At 36.9% G+C, this 23,118-nt stretch overlaps 1 protein-coding gene across 1 annotated transcript in view; it reads left to right on the forward strand.

Moving 5' to 3' along the window:
• Window positions 1–7,104: 7,104 nt before the first annotated feature.
• RAP2A (RAP2A, member of RAS oncogene family) overlaps window positions 7,105–23,118 on the forward strand; it is a 43,496-nt gene continuing 27,482 nt past the window's right edge. Inside the window, exon 1 of the mRNA XM_031958572.1 lies at window positions 7,105–7,422. Within this exon, the coding sequence (XP_031814432.1) occupies window positions 7,109–7,422 (314 nt within the window). The 5' untranslated portion in view covers window positions 7,105–7,108. The remainder of the gene's footprint in view (window positions 7,423–23,118) is intronic.

Genomic DNA, 23,118 nt, shown 5'->3' on the forward strand with positions numbered 1-23,118 from the left:
GACATATTCGATTTATGGTAAAACTTCTCCCACCTCATTGAAAAGTGGGAGGGCAAAAGTGAAAAGGGAAGGAGTAAGCTAAGCTGAAGGGAATACAGAAATTGTGGGGAAAGGGGGTAAAATAGGGGGAGGAACTCTAAGGTTGGGGGATGGATACTAAAAAGGGAGGGCTGTGAGAAGCAAGTGGTGCTCAAAAGTTTTAATACTGGGGAGGGGGATTAGGGGGAAGTCAGGGAGAAAAGCATAAGTAGGGGTTAACAAGATGGCAAATAATACAGAATTGATCATTTTAACCATAAATGTGAATGGAGTAAACTCCCCCATAAAGAGGAAGCGGTTAGCAGAATGGATTAAAAACCAGAATCCTACAATATATTGTTTACAGGAAACACACCTGAAGCAGGGGATACATACAGAGTAAAGGTAAAAAGTTGGAGCAAAATCTACTATGCTTCAGGTGAAGTAAAAAAAAGCAGAGGTAGCCATCCTCATCTCAGATCAAGCAAAAGCAAAAATTGATCTAATTAAAAGAGATAAGGAAGAGCACTATATCTTACTAAAGGGTAGCATAGATAATGAAGCAATATCAATATTAAACATATATACACCAATTCTTAAAAGAGAAATTAAGAGCTGCAAGAAGAAATAGACAGCAAAACTATAATAGTGGGAGATCTCAACTTTGTACTCTCAGAATTAGACAAATCAAACCACAAAATAAATAAGAAAGAAGTCAAAGAGGTAAACAGAATACTAGAAAAGTAAGATATGATAGATCTTTGGAGAAAACTAAATGGAGACAGAAAGGAGTACACTTTCTTCTCAGCAGATTATGGAATCTATATAAAAACTGACCATATATTAGGACATAAAAACCTCAAACTCAAATGCAGTAAGGCAGAAATAGTAAATGCATCCTTTTCAGACCATGATGCAATGAAAATTACATTCAACAAAAAGCCAGGGGAAAATAGACTAAAAAATAATTAGAAACTAAATAATCTCATACTAAAGAATGATTGGGTGAAACAGCAAATCATAGACATAATTAATAACTTCACCCAAGAAAATGACAATAATGAGATGACATACCAAAATGTGTGGGATATAGCCAAAGTGGTAATAAAAGGAAATTTCATATCTCTAGAGGTCTACTTGCATAAAATAGAGAAAGAGAAGGTCAATGAATTGGGCTTGCAACTAAAAGTTCTAGAAAAGGAACAAATTAAAAACCCCCAGTCAAACACTAAACTTGAAATTCTAAAAATAAAAGGAGAGATCAATAAAATTGAAAGTAAAAAAAAAAAAACTATTGAATTAATTAATAAAACTAAGAATTAGTTCTATGAAAAAAACCAACAAAATAGACAAACCCTTAGTAAATCTGATTAAGAAAAGGAAAGAGGAAAATCAAATTATTAGTCTTAAAAATGAAAAGGGAGAACTCGCCACTAATGAAGAGGAAATTAGAGCAATAATTGGGAGTTTCTTTGCCCAACTTTATGCCAATAAATTCGATAACTTAAATGAAATGGAAGAATACCTTCAAAAATATAACTTGCCCAGATTAACAGAGGAAAAAGTAAATATCCTAAACAGTCCCATTTTACAAAAAAAACATAGAACAAGCTATTAACCAACTCCCTAAGAAAAAATCCCCAGGAACAGATGGATTCACATGTGAATTCCACCAAACATTTAAAGAACAATTAACTCCAATACTATATAAACTATTTGAAAAAATAGGGATTGAAGCAATTCTACCAAATTCCTTTTATGACACAGACATGGTACTGATAGCTAAACAAGGTAGGTTGAAAACAGAGAAAGAAAATATAGGCCAACCTCCCTAATGAATATTGATGCTAAAATCTTAAATAAAATATTAGCAAAAAGATTACAGAAAATCATCCCCAGGATAATATACTATGACCAAGTAGGATTTATACCAAGAATGCAGGGTTGCTTCAATATCAGGAAAACTATTAGCATAATTGACTATATCAATAACCAAATTAAAAAAAACCATATGATCATCTCAATAGATGCAGAAAAAGCATCTGATAAAATCCAACATCCATTCCTAATAAAAACACTCGAGAGTATAGGAATAAATGTACTTTTCCTTATAATAGTGAGGAGCATATATTTAAAACCGTCAGTAAGCATCATATGCAATGGGGAAAAACTGGAACCTTTCCCAGTAAGATCAGGAGTGAAACAAGGTTGCCCACTATCACCATTACTATTCAATATTGTATTAGAAATGTTAGCCTCAGCAATAAGAGTTGAGAAAGAGATTAAAGGAATTAGAGTAGGTAATGAGAAAACCAAACTATCACTCTTTGCAAATGATATGATGGTATACTTAGAGAACCCCAGAGATTCTACTACAAAGCTATTAGAAATAATTCATAACTTTAGCAAAGTTGCAGGATACAAAATAAATCCCCATAAATCCTCAGCATTTTTATACATCACCAGCAAAATCCAACAGCAAGAGATACAAAAAGAAATTCCATTCAAAATAACCATCGATAGGTTAAAATATTTGGGAATCTGTCTACCAAAGGAAAGTCAGGAATTATATGAGCAAAATTACAAAACACTTTCCACACAAATAAAGTCAGATTTAAATAATTGGAAAAATATTAAGTGCTCTTGGATAGGCCGAGCAAATATAATAAAGATGACGGTACTCCCTAAACTAAATTTATTTAGTGCTATACCAAGAAACTATTTTAATGATCTAGAAAAAATAATAACAAAATTCATATGGAAGAACAAAAGGTTAAGAATTTCAAGGGAATTAATGAAAAAAAAAAATCAAATGAAGGTAGTCTAGCTATACCTGATCTAAAACTATATTATAAAACATCAGTCACCAAAACCATTTGGTATAGGCTAAGAAATAGAGTAGCTGATCAGTGGAATAGGTTAGGTTCACAAGACAAAATAGTCAATAACTATAGCAATCTAGTGTTTGACAAACCCAAAGATCCCAACTTTTGGGATAAGAATCCATTATTTGATAAAAACTGCTGGGAAAACTGGAAATTGATGTGGCAGAAATTAGGCATGGACCCACACTTAACACCACACACCAAGATAAGATCAAAATGGGTCCATGATTTAGGCATAAAAAACGAGATTATAAGTAAATTAGAGGAACATAGGATAGTTCACCTCTCAGACTTGTGGAGGAGGAAGGAATTTGTGACCAAAGATGAACTAGAGACCATTATGATCACAAAATAGAAAATGTTCACTATATCAAATTAAAAAGCCTTTGTACAAAGAAAACTAATGCAAACAAGATTAGAAGGGAAGCAACAAACTGGGTAAATATTTTCACAGTCAAAGGTTCTTATAAAGGCCTAATTTTCAAAATATATAGAGAATTGATTCTAATTTATAAGAAATCAAGCCATTCTCCAATTGATAAATGGTCAAAGGATATGAACAGACAATTTTCAGATGATGAAATTGAAACTATTTCCACTCATATGAAGGAGTGTTCCAAATCACTATTGATCAGAGAAATGCAAATTAAGACAACTCTGACATACCACTACACACCTGTCAGATTGGCTAAGATGACAGGAAAAAATAATGATGAATGTTGGAGGGTATGCGGGAAAACTGGGACATTGATGCATTGTTGGTGGAGTTGTGAATGAATCCAACCATTTTAGAGAGCAATCTGGAATTATGCCCAAAAAATTATTAAACTCTGCATACCCTTTGATCTAGCAGTGTTACTATTGGGCTTATATCCCAAAGAAATACTAAAGAAGGGAAAGGGACCTGTAAGTGCCAAAATGTTTGTGGCAGCCCTTTTTGTAGTGGCTAGAAACTGGAAAATGAATGGATGCCCATCAATTGGAGAATGGTTGGGTAAATTGTGGTACATGAATGTTATGGAATATTATTGTTCTATAAGAAATGACCAGCAGGATGAATACAGAGAGACTTGGAGAAACTTACATGAACTGATGTTAAGTGAAATGAGCAGAACCAGGAGATCATTATATACATTATATACAACAATACTGTATAAGGATGTATTCTGATGGAAGTGGATATCTTTGACAAAGAGACTCAGTTCCAATTGATCAATGATGGACAGAAGCAACTACACCTAGAGAAGGAACACTGGGAAATGAGTGTAAATTGTTTGCATTTTTGTTTTTCTTTCCAGGTTATTTTTACCTTCTGAATCCAATTCTTCCTGTGCAACAGGAGAACTGTTTGGTTCTGCACACATATATTGTTTTCTAGGATATACTGTGACATACTTAACATTTATAAGACTGTTTGTCATCTAGGGGAGGGAGTGGAGGGAGAGAAGGGAAAAGTTGGAAGAGAAGTGAGTGCAAGGGATAATGTAAAAAATTACCCATGCACATGTACTGTCGATAAAAAGTTATAATTAAAAAAACAAAAAAGATTTTCTGTGAGAGGTGGTATATTTTGCAATGTAAAGGAATACTGCCTCTGGAATCAGATGACATGGCTTAGAATCCTTGCTGTGCTATTTACTAACCATGACCTTGGGCCTCTCTGCCCTAATTTTTCACATCTGTAACAATGTGGCAATTATACTAGATCATCCTTATGGTTCATTCCAAATCTAAATTCTGTAAATGTACTCGGTTTGTAGGATGGTTGCAATCACCCTTCCCCAACTCTCCCAACTCTTTTAAAGGGAAATCTGTCCTTTCACACTATTTAATCACTTATCACCATAATGACTTTACGAGGGGCCTATACGAAATAAAACAGGAAAATACTACTTTATAGATATTTTACTATTGCACTCTGATTTCACTAGTTGGTATACCAAAGGCTTCATCAATCAATCAACAAATAAACATTTAATAAGCATCTACTATATTTATGTGCCAAGCACAGCACGAGGTGACACCTAAATATCTAATTACATGATCCTTCAGAACTGCTCTGGCCAACAAATTCTTCACACCTCAGCTTGTTTGAGGTTGATTCACACCCTCCCCACCTTGTTCTTATAGCATAATGATTCTCGGATAAGCAGTACATAATTATTCCAATATTCAAAGCCTTTCGATTTTATAGGTCTTTGACCCAGCCTTCAAGGTCACCTACATAAGAGAAGGTGGCAATAGAAAAAAAAAAACAAAAAAAAACAATAGTAGAGGATTTAATAGATAAATAAGTAAAATTATGTAACTTGTTTTTCCAAGAAATGATAAGTGGTACTTTAGAAAACAAGTTCAAGATGTGTTAATAAATGCATGCCAGATCTGCACTATGTTAAGACAGCCTAAAGATGTTTGAAATAGTTTGGCGTAAAGTAGACTGAATTTGGCGATCAGAAGGACTGGGTATGAATTCTGACTCAGCCACTTGGGCTCGCAACTGCACTGCCCGGGTCACCGGATTATGATGAGGATTAAAACAAGATATCATAATCCTTTGTAATTAACAGCAGGAATACAAAGAAGGAAGAGGGAGATGACGGCATAGTCTAAACAAGGGCTAAGAAAGCCTTTCGCTTTTCCTCCAGCAAGGTTTTCACCTTGGGGACAAGCGCCACTTTCTGCAATCTTTGTCTAACTACCCCCCGGGGCCCATCAGTCAGGCCGAATGTCGGGGGATATTTTTTTCGCCAAAGTCCCAAGAATCTTGTCCCTTTGACCAGAATAGGTCACAGTGACTTTTTCATCCCTGACCACCGCCCCTAAACCCACGCCCGACTCCAACATCAAGGGAACACAAATGTGGGGCTTCTGATTGAAACTGTTTTCCGATTGGTCCAAGAGATACCCTTCGTCACATCCCAACTCAATCCAGGACTGGCTTCCAGTCAGCTTCGACCTAGCACGGAGGGACTTGACTGTCTCTGGGAGATGGTGTGGTCACGTGGGGCTCGGGTGACCTCCGGTTGGTAGCAAGCGCTGACACGTGACTTCGAGGCTCGCGCTGGTTGGCTGGTACAGATCCAGGATTCGACGAGATGCCGTTCAAAACGGCTGTTGCTAAGAGGCATGCTCAGTTTAGCTGTGAGTTCCTAGAGGATCCCATTCTCCGGGCTTTAGCGACTCCCGACACTGGGGGCGGGGGAAAAAAGAGGGTGAAGCCCTAGATAAGCTTCGCTTAGGGCTGAGAGGACGGGCTGAGCTGGGAGACAAGGGTCAAAGCAAAAAGGAGAGCGGGCCAGCCTAGACTTGGACCCGCTCTCCCCTCTGAAACAGCTTGCGATGACTCTTCCGTGGCTGTGGGATGCATGTGATTTCCCTACGCAGCTGCAGTGTCCCGTGTTTAAAAACAAGCATACAGTCACCCTTGGAGAATTATGTTTTAGGATGAGCCCCTGCCCACTTCCAAACGAAGCCTTTCCTGATTGTGAGCCGGGAGTACTTTCCTCCAATCCCGCTTATTTTTCTTGGTCAAACACTCAAACTTCGACGAGCGGAGGCCACACATTTCCACTTATCCCGGCTTAGGCTTGGGTGTGCGAGGCTGGGATGGGGGATGGATTGATTTGTTTTCCCTTCTTGGATCGGCGGCTCTGGCGCGCCACAGGCTGCCCGGGGAAGCGGGCGCCTCGGGGTTGCCTAGGTGACGAAGGAAGAAGGGTGGAGCTAGCGCCCATCCTGGGTGCCGGCCCCGCCCCGCCCCGCCCCGCCCCGCCCCCGGCAGCACTGCAGCTCCGGAGCTAGCGCGCCGCCCGCCGCCGGGCCGCCGTGGAGGAAGCGGCAGAGGAAGGAGGGTGGGGAGCGCGGCGCGGCGGCGGCGGCGGCGGCGGCACTGGCACTGCGGGCCAGCGGCGACGGCTCCTGCGTCTGCTGCTCGTTTCCCTCCCGGCGGCGTTCGCGGGGCTGCCTGTCCACCGAGCGCGGTCCATGCCCAGGGCCGCTGCTAGCCCTGCTGCTGCCGCCGCCGCCGCCACCCAGGGGGCTGCCGCGGCCGCGAGGCGGTGGTGGGGGCGGCGGCGGCGGCAGCAGCAGCAGCAGCAGCAGCCGCCCGAGGCCACGGCGGCGGCGCGGTCCGGGGTCCCGGCTCGGCTGCCCTAAGTCTATGTCGGCGGCCGAAGCGGCGGCGGCGGCGGCGGCGGCGGGGGACGATGCGCGAGTACAAAGTGGTGGTGCTGGGCTCGGGCGGGGTGGGGAAATCCGCCCTTACCGTGCAGTTTGTGACCGGTACCTTCATTGAGAAATACGACCCCACCATCGAGGACTTTTACCGCAAGGAGATCGAGGTGGACTCGTCCCCGTCTGTGCTGGAGATCCTGGACACGGCGGGCACCGAGCAGTTCGCCTCCATGCGGGATCTGTACATCAAGAACGGCCAGGGCTTCATTTTGGTCTACAGCTTGGTCAACCAGCAGAGCTTCCAAGACATCAAGCCCATGCGGGACCAGATCATCCGCGTCAAGCGGTAAGGGTCCGAGGAACCCCCCCCCCCCCCCCCCCCCCCGCCTATCCCCCGGCCAAACCTGCCTAGTGCGGGGAACGGCGGGGGTGGGGGGTCCTGCAGACCAAGTTCGGATCGGAAATAGAGGGGAAGGGGCGGCCGCGGCGCAGAGGACCCAGGGGAGGGGTCGCGGCGCGCGCTTCCTTAGAACCCTCTCTCCGGGGGGGAGGGGAGGGGGGGGGGCGTGCGTGTGCGTGTCGGCCTCTTGGGGATGTGTGTGTGGGTGTGTGCGCGCGCGGGCGGGCGTGTTGCGGAGTATGTTATCCTTGCAAGTTTGCCTTGTGCTTTGTTTCGACAACTAAGATTTTTGTCAGCATAGACCTGTCTAGTCCTTTGAGTAATAGAGCTGGCAAAGAGTCCAAAAGGGGGAAGAAAAGTTGAAAGACTTTCCAAAGTGGGGTGTTTGGGAAAGGGGAGGAAGGGCCAGGAAGAGGTGAGTTCTGGCAGAATAGTATTTTTTTTTTTTAAATGTAAGTGATTTGGGTTAAAAAAAAAAAAACAAAAAAAAAACTTACTTTGCTGTGTTTCACGCAGTGCAGGATTGTTATGGTGAAAGGGCAAGAGAATTGATCCTATTTTCACTTTTTTGCCATTTTACTTTTGTCATACTCAGTAAGTTTTGGACAGAAAAAGGTTGAAATAGCTACCTGCAGGCCCTGTATATTTACAAATATATAGCCTAAATTAGCGTTTGGGCGTACAAAAAGAGAATCCAAAGAAACTGTTTTTTCGTTGTTTTTTTTAACTTATAAACAAGATTTTTCTTTTCCGAATGGCATTCATTTCTAGGACTCGGCAAGGGAAGTTTCTTTATCCTCATCATCCTTCTTAGTGCCTGGGACATGCTTGTTGAATTGAATTAAAATCTTTTTTATATCTTCCTCCATATTGCGGACCATTTCAGGCATTAGAAATATGTGTCCCAAAAACCTATGCTGTGAAATTATATATTCTAATATACCCAATGATCTCAACATCAAATTTAGTAATAAAAAAAAGTTTTTGTAGATTTTTCTAATTGTCACTCCAACATTTGACACCTTATCCTGGCATCTACTGTCAGGTTATCTCTTCTGATTCTTATCAGTCATTAAGGTTCTCCACTCTTAAGATCTATTGATAAATGTGTTGAGGTACAATCTGTAATGCAGCTTGGTCACTAAGTTGTGTTACTCAGCCATCTAGTTCAGCCTGCTGTTTTCCATATGTACTAAGGCTATATACTTTAAAGAAAGCAATAAATTTATTGTGAATACGATTGTATCCTCTTTATTCAATGAGTACTCAGAAATATTAATTGAAAATGAGATTATTTTTAATGCAGTTTAGTACTCTCACAAAGTACTAAAGTAAAGCAATTTTTTCAGGTACATACTCAGTAGTTAAATTAAAATGTTGAAATTTCTTGGAGAGAGACAAACTAAAAACTAATTATTTTTAAGCCATATTCATAATTCTGAAAGATTTGATTCTGATTTGATTTTCTTACCTTTCCTTATTCATTATCTTTCAGATATCCTTTATCTTTAGCTTTCTGGAGAGTGTCATTTTTTTTTTTTTTTGTGGAATACTTTAGTAGTAGTTTATATAGTCTATAAGGATTCATATTTTTAAAATGCAGAACAGTGGCTAAAAACAGTTTCTAGAACAAGTTTGGTGAAATTGCCTGTTTTTATCTCGTGACTTGATGCTCCCAAGTACTTCTTTCACACTATATCAGATAAATTAATTTTTCTTCTCCCTTCCATCCAGTACCTGTCTGTTGTTGGAAGAGCATTGGATTGAACCTAGCTACAGATATTTTACCCTGTAGACCTTACAGTTAGGGGAAATGATATATACACAAATAACTATGAAAAGTAATAAATAAAAATGCAGATGGGGTGCAAACATTGTCCTTGAAAGCAGAGCCTGGGAAAAATTTTTATTAGGGAATAGAATCAGTGAAGGGTTTAAGGGGAAAAAGGCAGCCAAGAATAAAGTAGTTACACCAAGGCTGGAAAAGAAGAAAATTCTAGACTTGGGAACACTGATCAAAGGCATGGAGATAAGAAAGTGCAGAAATGGGTACATTTGAGTGGAGAACAAGAAGAAATCTGAAGTTGGCAGGAACATAAAATATATGCAGGAGAGTAAGTAATAAGAAATTAATCTGGGAAGGTAGCATGATAATGACTATAGAGGGAGGGAAATGGCCAAGGAGTTTCAACTTTACTCTTTAGGTAATAGGGAGCTATTGAAGGACTTTGAGCAAAAAAAAAAAAAAAAAGCCTTTGATCAGTGGTCCTAAATGTCACAAAGTCAATACACTAGTTCTTTCACTTATTTAAAAAAAATCTCTTACCCCTTCACTCACAGTTTATTTACTCCTGTTAAGGTGTAATGCTGTTAAGTTTTCATTATCTGGTATATAGGCTCATTGCAATTAGAAAGTGAGAAAGCAAGGAGTGGAAGAACTTTAAAAGGGAGACCTACTGAAGCAGGAAGTAACATGACAGCAAAGGAGACAGGAAGGAAATAGAAAAACTTAATCAAGTATTAAGTGCTATTCTAGACTCTAAGAATTCAAAAACAAAAATGAAACAGTTCTGTTCTCAAGGAGCTTACATTCTAGAATGTGCATGTATGTATGTGTGCGTACTTGTACACATAATAAATAGAAGGTAATTTGGAGGTGTCTTTAGCAACTGTGAAGATCTGTAAAACCATGCAGAAAGTAATCCTTGATATCAGTCTTAAAGGGCATAGTGATTTTGCAAAGCAGAGGAAGGAAGCTGTATATTAAAGACATGGGAGTACAGCAGTGCAAAGGCATAGAGAGGGGGTTGTTATGTGAGCAACAGTAAGCAGGTTGGTTTGGCTGGATTATAGAGTGGGAGCAAAGGATGGAAATATATTGTTGTTCAGTCTTTTTTGAATCATGTCTGACTCTTCCTGATCTTTGTTTGAGATTTTCTTGGCAAAGATAATGGAATAGTCTGCTGTTTTCTTCTCCAACTCATTTTACTTATGAGGAAACTGAGACAAACAGAGTTAAGTGACTTGCTCAGGGTCATACCTCTGAAACTAAAACTGAATTTGAACTCAAGAAGATGAATCTTCCTGACCCCAGACCTGGCACTATATCCACTGTGCCACCTAGCTGTCTATAATAGATAATATGTTACTGCATACACTCCAACATGGTAGGTTAGGGCCAATTTGTGATGGTCTTTAAATATAAAACCAATAAATTTTTATGTGGTCCTAGAAGTAATGATGAACCACAAAACCACTTTTGTAGGACCATTAGGCAAGGGGTAATCAAGTTCTGAACTAGAGTGGTAGATAAGGAAGTAGCTGAGAAGTGGTCAGATGTGAGAGATGTTATAAAGGTAGAAATGACAAGACTTAGCAACTGCTTGGAAATGTGAAGGGAGGGAGGCTGAGGACTCAATCAAACTTGGATGTCTGAAAGTTAAAGTAATGAAAAAGAAAAGTTTTAAAGCGGAATAAGTTTGGGGGAAAAGATTAAGTGAAGAAACAAGCCTCAGTTACCTGAATCCATTAATATGTCATACAGCATAGTTTGATTATGGAATCATGCAATTTTTAGAGTTAAAAGAGATCTCAAGTGGCCATATTAATACCAAAAAAGTCTAACCCGTGCCCAAAAAAGAATCCCCACTAAAGACATACCCAGTATGTGATTCTCTCATAGCCTCTGCTTGAAGTCTTACAGTTGGGAGGAACCTAGCACCACTTGAAATAACCTTTTCTATTTATTTGGATCATCTCTGATAGGAAGTTTTTCCTTATCTCAAACTTAAATTTGCCTCAAGTACAATTATTTCTGTTGTCTATATTTAATAACTTGTAACCCACCTAGGAGAAAAATCTGCTTCCAAGTATCATGTGAGCTTACCCAGGATGATCCATAAGGAATTTTCAGAAATGAAGTTCCTCCTATTTCTACTCCCCCATCTTTTCCTCCCCAGCAGAACAAGTTTATAATATTGATTCCAAGAAATTAGGAAAAACTTACTATATATATTGTAGGCTAGGATTGTGTAATACATCTTTAGCACTTTCTGTCAAAAATGGTTAAAATAAGCAAGTTTAGGTACCTAAATATATTTTACAAACAAATATGCTCCTTTTCATGAGAAGCAGCATGAGATAGTAGTTATAGAGCTCTCTATTCAGAGTCAAAACACTAGGATTTGTGTTTCAGCTCTGAGCTATACCTTGTGATCTTGGCAGCAAATTTATATAATTTTCCTTAAGTCTCAATTTCCTCACCTGTAAAATAGGGGCAATAATACTTTCACTCATTGTTTACTACACAGAGATAATGTATGTTGTGAAAGAATTATTTAAATGTGGTTCTTGATTATATGTGGAACATTTCTTCCTGGTCTTGATTAATGCTGGATAAATGAGAAATTAATGTTTTTGCTATGAGGTTAAGCATTTCTCAGGACCATAGTCTGAGTATTTCATTTTGGGGAGCATTCTTCCTTTCAAATTGCATATGATACAGTATGGATTAGAACTGACCATGGAAATTTTGCCATTACAATTTGAAATTCATTTCCTCTTCTTAGACCTGTGCCTATGAGATCACTTCCCTAATTCTTCTAGTCTCCCAGGTTCTTAATGTCATTGTTATCCTTAATTCCTCATTTTGCCACTATTAATCAAATGATAAATCTTGTTATTTTTAAAGTCACAGCATCTCGCATCTAACCCCTTCTCTGTACTTACACAGCCACAACCTTAGTTCAACCCTCCATTACTACTTATTCAAACTATTGTTATGAACTTTCCTTAATTCAAATCTCTGTCCACTACCACCCTCACTCCACACAACTGCCAAAGTGATTGTCTGTGCAGATCCCTCCACAGTACAATCTCTTGGTTCTCCATCATCTCTATGATAAAATATAAACTTCTGTATTTGGCCGTTGACTCTTTGCAATTTAGCCCCAACTTAAGCTTCCAACTTGATTATATATTACTCCTCTTCTACACTCCACAATCCAACCAAACTGGTCTTTTCTATATTTCTCATAAATGGAATTTCTCATAAATTTCTCTCTGTGTTTGTCTCTGTGCCATAGTTATTTCCTTGTTTCTGGAACTCATTCTTTCCCCACTCGGTTTCCTTTCATTCCTCATTCTGTAAAATAATTAAAAGCATCACCTTCTACTTGAAGGTGATCCCTACTCACTCATCCAATGCCCTCTTTCTCTATGTTGTATATATTTTACATTTGTTCTTTATATTCATTATATGCATACTCATATATATGCCTATGTTGTCTTTCACAGTATAATTAAAGGTCCTTGAAAATGAGAAATTTTTTTCTTTTTGTATCTTCAGTGTCTTGAGAATGAGAATTTTTTCATGTTTGTATCTTCAATGTTTAACACTCTTTCTGGCACATACAGGGTGATAAATAAATGCTCATTGAGCAAGAGACTAGGAAATCAGAAACTCATTAGAATGTGTGTATTTTCTTAATTTGGATGATCCCCAAGATGCTTCATATTTTAGAAATCTTAGTTTCCCTAATAAATGAAAGTTTTTTTATTGATTGAAACTGTTTTATATTTTTTACCTCAACAAACTAATTTGGATCTATTGGATATAATTACACATTTCTTAATTTATTTATAAAAAAAATTGACTCAGTGTGATCTAGCATATGTAGTTGCAAGTTTGATATAAGAGGTTTCAGTCAAATTAAAACTGAAGTTCCATTACTCATTTGCAACGTCATCAGGATCCCTTCTTTTATTTCCTACTTAGACAACCAATAACCCTGACTTCTGATTGTCCAATAGGCATTCTATTATAGGAAGCTAAAGGAAAAAAAAAAAAAAACGAACTGTTTTCTTCTCCCTCTCCACCTTACTTTTTTTTTTTTTAATTATACAGCTTTGTATGTTAACATTTCTCAATTTTCCAGGATTGTATAGTCTTGTTGAAAACACATACTACACTAACAGAAGCCACTTAATCTTTTTGTTCCTCAATTTCTTTATCTGTAAAATGAGGTAATTAGATAATTTCTAAAGTAATGGCGTCATAGGACTGACTAGATCCAAAGGCACCTCAAAATAGTCCAAGCCAACTTCCTCATTTTATAGATGAGAAACCCAGACCCAGGAAGATTAAGTGATTTGCACCCAAAATAGTAAGTTGGAGGAAGAATTTGATGCAATTCTGAATCCAAGGTTAGTCCTCATTCCACTATAACAGGAAACCTTTGAGTTCACTTTCTGATAGAGTAATCATAGAAGATTTAATCTAAAAGGTATATTTGGCCTGGAAATTTAAGTGTAGGAAGGATTTGGGGTACAAAGGAAGGCTGTGTGACATTCTAGATGAAAGAAACAGCATAGGCAAAACCACAAAAACAGGAAATCCAAATTATTCTTTTTTTTGGGGGGGTTACTAGGTAATACAGTGGTAGAATGCCAGGCTTGAAGTCAGGAAGACTCGTCTTCCTGAATTTTATGCCAGCCACAGCCACTTCCTAGCTGTGTTACCCTGGGCAAGTCACTTTCTCCTATTTGCCTCTGTTTTCTTAACTGTAAGATGAGCTGAAAAAGGAAATGGCAAATCACTCTGGTATCTTTGCCAAGAAAACTCCCAATGAGGTCACACATAATCAGACATGATTGAAAAAATGACTAAACATCAACTCTAGCCTACTGTAACTGGCCTAAGCTTGTGGGACAGAATAAAAAAGTAAGATAAGACCAAAAAGCTATTTTGAGGTCATATTTTGAATTCATCTTATAGTAGTGGAGAGCAATTGAAAATGTTTAAGTAGGCAAGTGTCCCTTATCTTGAATTTATGTAAGTTTATCATGAATAGGCATTGTTTCATTTTTTTTGTATTTCTGTCACCTGGTCCCAGCACATGGGATGGGATATCAATACTTGTTGATAGTTTTGATCAAAGCTTGATGTTAGTAAGTGCATTTGGAATTGGTTGCTTTCCTAAAGAGTATCCTTAGTGAGATAGTTATTTTGAAAGGAGGTTTCTAATGGGTCACCCCAGGGATCCATCAGTGACTGAGTAGCATTTTTTTTTTAACCAATGATTTGGATGAAGGCATGTTTTTCAGACTTATTAAGTTTGCAAGTGACCCAAAAGTAGGAGGGCCAGTTAATACTTGGATTACAAAATCAACATCCAAATAAAAATCAACTAGTTAAAATGATAAAATGAAATTTATTGGAGAGGATTGTTAACACCCTACATTTTAAAATAAAAATTTCAACTAAGCTTATACAAGTGGGAGAGCTAAGGCTGGCAATGTTGATGTCACACAGATCTAGGGATTGTGTGATTGTAGATTCAACATCATTTGATGGTACAGGCAAAAAAAGGTAATGATCTTAAAAGAAACAGTGTCCCAATGGAGAGATCTGATAAGGCCTATTGTAGTGTACAGGTCACCAAAGTCTGGAGAATAGAAGACCTTGGAGAAATAGGATCATGGTCTTGGGTAGCTGCTTTGTTTTAGGCAAATTATTGACAAGCTTGAAAGGTACCACAGTGGTTTAAAAAAAAAAAAAAAAAAGACTGGACGTCCTGATAAAAAGGATCAGTTAAAGGAATCAGAGAATAGTCTGGAGAATAAAAGACCTTGGTGAAACAGGGTAATGGTCTTCAAATATTTGAAACGCTGTAATGTAGAAATTGGATTAGATTTGCTCTGCTTTATTCAAGAAAGCAAACTCCCGAGTATGGGTTGTAATTGCAGAAAGGGCGATTTAAACTTGATTTAAGGGGGGAAAACTTGCAAACAATTAGGCTTGTCCAATGCTGCTTTGAAAGATAATGCTATCATTGGAGGTCTTCAAACAAAGACCATATAAATAATAGTTGGGAATGTTGTAGAGAGAGGATTGAGTTAAAGAATTTTTGAAGCATTGCCCAGCCCTTGTGAGTTTGTTTTATTTAAAGAATATTAATCTCTTATAACTGGTAAGATCAGTTATGGGCAGAGGTCTGTGGGGATGGGGCTGGTATGAGATAAGTTAAGGACTATGATAATATCAGTGAACGTAGGAAAAAAAAGAAAGGAATCATGAATATTGTGGAAGAAAAATCAATAAAAGCCGATCAGTTATGGGCAGAGGTCTGTGGGGGATGGGGCTAGTATGAGATAAGTTAAGGACTATGATATCAGTGAAAGTAGAAAAAAAAAGAAAGGAATCATGAATATTGTGGAAGAAAAATCAATAAAAGCCGATCAGTTATGGGCAGAGGTCTGTGGGGATGGGGCTGGTATGAGATAAGTTAAGGACTATGATAATATCAGTGAAAGTAGAAAAAAACAAAAAAGAAAGGAATCATGAATATTGTAGAAGAAAAATCAATAAAAGCCTAATAGAGATTGAAGAGTAAAGTTTTAGATGACTGATCTTTTTGCCTCAGTGTCTGGGATTACCATTAATAAATACAATTAATAAATACCATTAATAAAAATAAGGAAGCTTAGAGAGAAACTGATGTTTATGGGGAAAGAGGAGTAAAATTTTACACATGTTGAATTTGATGAATATCCAAGTTCGATGTTTGTTCTTTTATTTCCCTCCTACCCTCCAATAGATATCTATTATTTAATTTAGTTATTTTGTGGTTATACACCAGATTTAAGAGAGAGTATCTATTTTCATAAAGCATAGTTAAAGGACTAAAATACAAAGGCATAACTATAATACTTGATGTTGTCTAGCAAAAATATTAGAGAATTGCAAAGTGCTCTGTGAGATTAGTAAAATGTATACTAGAATTGGAATGTACACTACTACTTTAGAGGTAATGTATTCTACTGCTTTTCTCCTTGTTCCCTCCACTTTATTTCACAGATGAAGAGAATGACTCTTAAAAGAAAAGTAGCTAAGGACATTGTTGTACAGGCAGTTGTAAATGTGGGCTAGAAATTGAGAGAGCAGGCCTAGCTAGACAAACAGATTTGGAAATTATCTATGAGCATTATTGAAAACCTAGTAGTGGGATTAACCCTGAAAGTAAGAAATGAAAGGATTACAAAAAATCGCTATCCTCTGCTTATTATGTTACCCCCCAAAAAATTAAAGGAGTAGATAAGAGTTTCTAAAAGTGGCTTGAGAGCAGGTCAACAGTATTGAGTGCGCACATTATTAAGGATCTAGAAAAGGTCACAACTGCCATTTTTTAAACTCCTTTGTAACTTTTCATAACACTACTAAACCCTTTACATTGTAGCCTTCTTGCTCCTAAAAATAGCTTAGATATTGTTTCACTTTATTTTGATTCTAAGGGTCTTCAAATCCCACTAGTCAATAAATGGGATTTAATGATCATAGCTAATAATAGTGACATTTATAGAGTGCCTATAGTCAGGCAGTATAGTGGTAAGTATTACAATTATTTTCTCATTTCCTCCTTACCGTTGTCCTATGAAGTTAGGTGCTCCTTTTTTATCATCTCCATTTTACAGATGAGGAAACTGAGCTTAAATGAGTTGCCCAAAGTAGTAGTTAATCAGTGTCTAACATAGGATTTGAACATCTTCCTGAATCAAAAGTTCAATTCTCATATTCCCTCAGTTACCTTTTAGATCAAAGATATATATAGAAAGGATATATATATTCTACATAGGTGCAATTGTAACTCAATTTGTAATTGTTATTCAAGACCTGAATATGCCAGTCTAAGATAAACAGTAAACTCCAGTAGCTTTTCATAGACACCAGTGAGACTGATGGAAAATAGATTTATAAATAAAGATTAAGAAATATTGTCTCTCTAAAAAAAATTTAGCTATATCATGAAATTATACTGGTGCGAAAAAATCATTGGAATGTTACTGCTTTACTTTTCTGTTTCTTTTGATAGGATGTGCTTATTAAATTATATTCTGCTCAGAGGATTTTTCTGATATAATGTGGGGAAAAAATCAAATTTCTTTAAGATGCTTTTATAATAATCAAACCGAAGTCTACTAATACTAATGATATAATGAAAAAACATTTCAGTAAGTGACTAGCATTGTGTGTGTGTGTGTGTGTGTGTGTGTGTGTGTGTGTGTGTGTGTATGAGTAAATGTGTTAACTCTTCCTTCAGTATGTAAAAAATCGGTTGGTATAGATGTACACACTACAGAAAATCAATTACAATTCCTCTTCTACTTTGTGGACAGTCTTACAAAAAAGCTCTCACAAAATTTATCTCATATAAACAGAGATAAAGTTCATTACCAATCTCGTAGTCAAAGCTTTTCCAGTTTGGTGTAAGACCTATCAGCTTTTTTGCCATTAGTACATTCTTTGAGAAGCCAGGGTCACCTTCAGAACATAATGAGACTAAGAATGGGACTAGAGTGTGGGCTTGAGAATTTACTATTTCAAGTATTGGTTACCTAGTATGTCGTAGCTTTATGTTTACTTAATCAAAAATTCTTTTGAAAAAAAATGTATCTACCACTCTATAACTATTTAGACTAAAACATTTGTTTGTGACATTACTATTGACAACTACTTGTCTTGTAGGGAGAAAATAATTTTTAAAAATCCTGAATTACTTGATTGTTTTTATGTTGATGATTTTTTGGGAATAGCCTTTATTGAAGGCTTTTATTGTCCTCAATTTTAATTATCATTAAATAAAGATTTTAAAATGAGCTTCTTAGAATTTAAAATATTCTAGTTAACTATACCAGATATTAACTCCATGTTATACTGAAGTCATAGCTGGAGAAGTATAGTAATTGTGAAATCAGCATCTTAAGTCTTTGAAAATTTGATGTAGTTAGTTACTTAATGATAATTAAGCCTGTTAAAAATATAACTCTAATCATGATGGCTGTGAAAACTCTGTCTGAATAAGCTGTTTTAAATAGATTACAACATGTAAATTAAGTATACTTTTAAATTAGGCATCCTTGTTCATTCAAAATGCTTAGCTGAGTTGAGTGGTAAAATTGAATATATACAATTATATATTGTGTTTTCTGTAGTAAGATTTAAAGTTTTAATTTACCAAAAATTAACTTTTTGGGGTTTTTGGTGGTAAATATGTTGATTTGAAATCTTTCACTTCCAAGAATCTAGTGCTGTCAATTATATTTGTGCTAAATAGCTCTCAAATTATAGTTTACTTCCTGTTTTACAGTTTATGACTCCGTGCATGTTATTAAAAGTAAAAGAATCACTCTCCTATTTAAAAGATTCAGGCAGAATTATTTATTTGCACAATGTGTTGATTCCTTCCTCTTTTCTTTCTCTCTAATCTCCAAGGCCTTTCAAAACTGATTCAGAACTGCAATAACTACTGCAGTAAATCGTTAGAACATACAGTTAGTAAAAGGCTATGCCTATTAGAGAAATGTTGTTGGGCAAAATGATGGCATATCTTGAGAGTATTTATTTTTAAATGTAATTTAATAAGACATCCTTTATTGTTTTGAATATTAGAAAAATGAATGCATATTTCTTTTTATAATATTATTCTTTGTGCAAATAAGCAGAATATCTCTTTACCCACGATGAACAAAAATAGAGGAAACGGATGTGTTGTAAGAGATATTCAACTTAGATAAATGAAGGAATAATCTTGATCTTAAAGGTCTTCAGGACTAAAATGTTTTGTCACTGGAGCTTGAAGTAACATTTCTTCAGGAGGTTTAAAAATGAGGTAGCTCACCATCTAACAAGAGTAATAGTCATTTTTGATATTTGGTTATGCATTCAACAAGGGTTTGTTTAACACTATTAAATATGTGTCAGACAGGCACTGTGCTAGGTGCTTAGGATACAAAGAAGGCAAAAATATTAAAGTGCTCAAAACATTCAAATGGAGAACATAACATGTAAATAATTATACAAATTAGAAAGTGATCTCAGAACAGGGAGACATGAGCAGCAAGAAAGTCCAGGAAAGGACCCTTGTAGAAGTAGAATTTGAATCTTTATATGAAGACTAGTTGAAAAAACAAATCCCCCTCTTTATCCCCCCCCCCCCCCCCAAAAAAAAAAAATCTTGAGAAAAGAAAAATCAAGTGGGATAGGATGGTTTTTTAAGGTCTATCATGTGAAAGATGATAGAATTGACAATATTGGTTGGAATTTGCAGGGGCAAATTTTAAGCTTTCTGTCAGGAGGCTAGGTGACTGTTAAAAGAGTATAGTTCTTTGAATGAAGATAATTGGAGTTCAGTTCTGCCCTCAGACTCATGTTAGATGTGTATGTTGGCAAAGTTACGAATTCTGTTCTTACCAGTTTTCTCATCTGTAAAACCACAAAGTTGGACCCAGTGTCTTCAGAAGTCATTTCCAGGTCTAAATTGTCAATCAGAGATTACCTATTAGAACAAGGAGTTGAATAAATTCTTGTTGTTTAAAGTAGATCTAACAAAAATTGATAATCCGTAATGTGATTTGGGGAATTTGCTTTGTTCAACTTTATATTTGTTTTAAAGATCCCTCTCCCCAAGTTGGCTAAAAGATGTGGAAGGAAGAAAAAATAGTTTTGTTTATTGAAAAAAAAATTACATAAAAAAACGTAAAGTATAAAAGACTTGGGAGGTCATGGGTTCTTATTGGAGAACTTTTAAAAGAGGTTGATCAGCTATTTGTCAGGGATGTTGCAGTGGGTATTACCTTTGGGGATAGAGTTTGAATTAGATGAGACTTTTCTATCTATTCTATATATCCTAAATATTCTATAATCTGCTGTTAAAGCAAAAGCATAGAGCAGTAAATTCAACATGTGTTTTAATATTATTGAGAATAATTCACTTTTGCTGATCTATAAGAGTATAGGAGGCAGAGTTAGGTAGCATAGTGAACTGAGCACTAGGCCAGGTATCAGGAAGATCTCAATTGAAATCCAGCCTCAAACACTTAACTAGCTTTGTAACCCTGGACAAATCATTTAACCCTTTTTACCTTAACTCACTGAAGAAGAAAATGGCAAACTACTCCATTATCTTTGCTGAGGAAACCCCATGGAAAGGGTGGTCCACAGGGTTATGAAGAATCAGACATGACTAAACAACACCAGTGTATACAGGAAGGAATAGTATGATATACTTTAAAAAGGGTATGGGGGAAGGCTGTAAATGGCTAGCATGGAAGTGGATAGACATGGCCCTCAGAAGACCTGAGTTCAAATCCAACCTCAGACTCTTAATGCTTAGTTGTATGATTCTGGGCAAGCCACTTAAACTCACTTGCCACACAAAAAGAAAAAGAAATTTTATTTTGGTAGTATTATGAAATATGAATTGGAGCAGGGAGAAAGGTAGGCTGGAATGTTTCATAAGAGTCTATTGAGAAAATAGTCTAGGAAAATAGTGATGTGGCCAGGTAAGAGTGGTTACAGAAATAGAAAGGAATGGATTCAGGAGGATGTTGTGGAGGGGAAATTGACTGGGTCTGTTAGGACTGAGAAGAGTCAGAGGGAGCCCTCGCTCTGAACATGCAAGATGGTGCCACAAACATGGACACCAAAGTCTCAGTATTCCTGTCTTCAACACATCATATTGAGACCAGCAGGCTCATGGTGCTGTGGCAGTTCATGTTGCACTTTGCCAAAATACATAAATTTTTTTAAAATTAAAGCTTTTTTATTTACAAAATCATTGCAGCCATTTTCTCTTTTTCTTTTATTATTTTTAAATTTTTTTACATTTTTTAAAATTTACAAAACATATGATAATTTTTCTACATTGACCCTTGCAAAACCTCAGGTTCCAAATTTTTTCCCTCCTTCCTCTCACCCCCACCCTTAGGTGGCATATGTTAAAAATATATATTAAATCCAATATATGTATACATAGTTATACAGTTATCTTGCTGCACGAGAAAAATTGGATCAAGAAGGAAAAAAACTGAGAAAGAAAACAAAAGGCAAGCAAACAACAACAGAAAGAGTGAAAATGCTATGTTGTTGTCCACACTCAGTTCCCATAGTCCTCTCTCTGGGTGTAGATGGCTCTCTTCATCATAAGATTTTTGGAACTGGTCTGAATCATTTCATTGTTGGAAAGAGCCACATCCATCAGAATTAATAATCATATAATCTTGTTATTGCCATATACCATAATCTTCTGGTTCTGTTCATTTCACTTAGCATCAGTTCATCTAAGTCTCTCCAGGCCTCTCTAAAATCATCCTGCAGGGTTTTTTTTTATAGAACAATAGTATTCCATAACATTTTTATACCATAATTTATTATTTATGCCCAATTGATGGGCATCTACTCAGGTTCCAGTTTCTTGCTACCATGAAAAGGGCTCCACAAACATTTTTGCACAATACATAATTATTCTTATGCTTTCATCACTGACTTTCTCTTAAATTGAGGGAATATCTATGGTCACCTATTTATGTTGCATCTTCTGATTATCCCTAATTGTTGCCCTTGTAATCACTTGTTCTGTCCTTTCTTTCACTTTTTTCTGGTTCTTTTCTTTCTTGGGCATTTTTTCTCCTACCCCTTTTTGGCTTCTCCATAGAAAAAGGTTAATCCAAGTATAAATAAAACAGGTCTGTTCGGAGAACTTTTTTCTTTTTTTGTAGAAAATAGACCATTCATAGAGCATCAGTTATTGTCAAGCCAGACAAGAGTTGGCAGATGCCTAAGTCTAGTCAAATTCACCACAGAAGAGAACATTTCAGCAGCTAGTAGTAGTAGAACTCCATAGTGAGTGAGCTTTTGGTTCTAAGAGATAGATAGTAGTACATAGGGACTGCCTTCTGATTAGAGACCAGAGCAAAAAATGCTTTCTAGAAACTTCATACATAAAGAGGGCTCAGAAATGTAGGGTACTCTTCATCTCTCATCGGCTGCATTTTGGATCTCATTCTGCTATTATTGTGCCCTGATCTTTATCATTTTTATCTTCCTTTTGTATGATGTCCTCCTCTATTGGGTTGTAAACTTACCGAAGGCAAGAACTCTTTTCTTATCTATATGTCTGGCATTTAGCACTATGCCTCAGCCATAGAGTGCTTAATAAATGTTTATTGTATTATTGTATTGTTGCACAGTAATCTGATTGAGATTGATGTAGCCAGGAATGAACTTGAGGAGAATAATGACAACCTAGTCAAAAAAACTAGAGTTCAAGGACAAGATTCTACTCTCTGAAAGAATCAGGGATAGCCTGGGTAGGACCCATTTCCCAGAGGTTATGGAATATTCATTATATACTCCAATGTGAGGGATACAAGATAGGGAATTAGTTACTTACTGAAAAAATCCTACTAGGTAGGATTGCTCATAAGAAATAAGGTAAAGGCTTCATTCTTAGAATCAGGGTTTAGGTAGGAGTGGGATCAAAATAATACTATGATATTTGTTTTACCCAACCAGGCAAATCTCTCTTAGAGATCAGATGTGTCCTAGAATCTAGGGAATATAGATTATGGTGGAAATTTTTAAAAGCATGGTATATCATTATACATCTACTATTTGAGTCCTGTTTGGGGGAGGCAGAGTTTAGGGTTGGAATTTCATCTTACCTTTTCATTGTGGACAATCAGGAATGTGAAGATATCAGATTTCTTAACTAAAGAAAGATAAAATTTACCAGATTTAAAAGTGCTTTAATTATAAATAAGTTCTTGGTGAATGATTTTTATCTCTGACTTTAAAACATTATTAAA

Source organism: Sarcophilus harrisii, chromosome 3 (genome assembly GCF_902635505.1).
Source record: "Sarcophilus harrisii chromosome 3, mSarHar1.11, whole genome shotgun sequence".
Classification (NCBI taxonomy): Eukaryota; Metazoa; Chordata; class Mammalia; order Dasyuromorphia; family Dasyuridae; genus Sarcophilus; species Sarcophilus harrisii.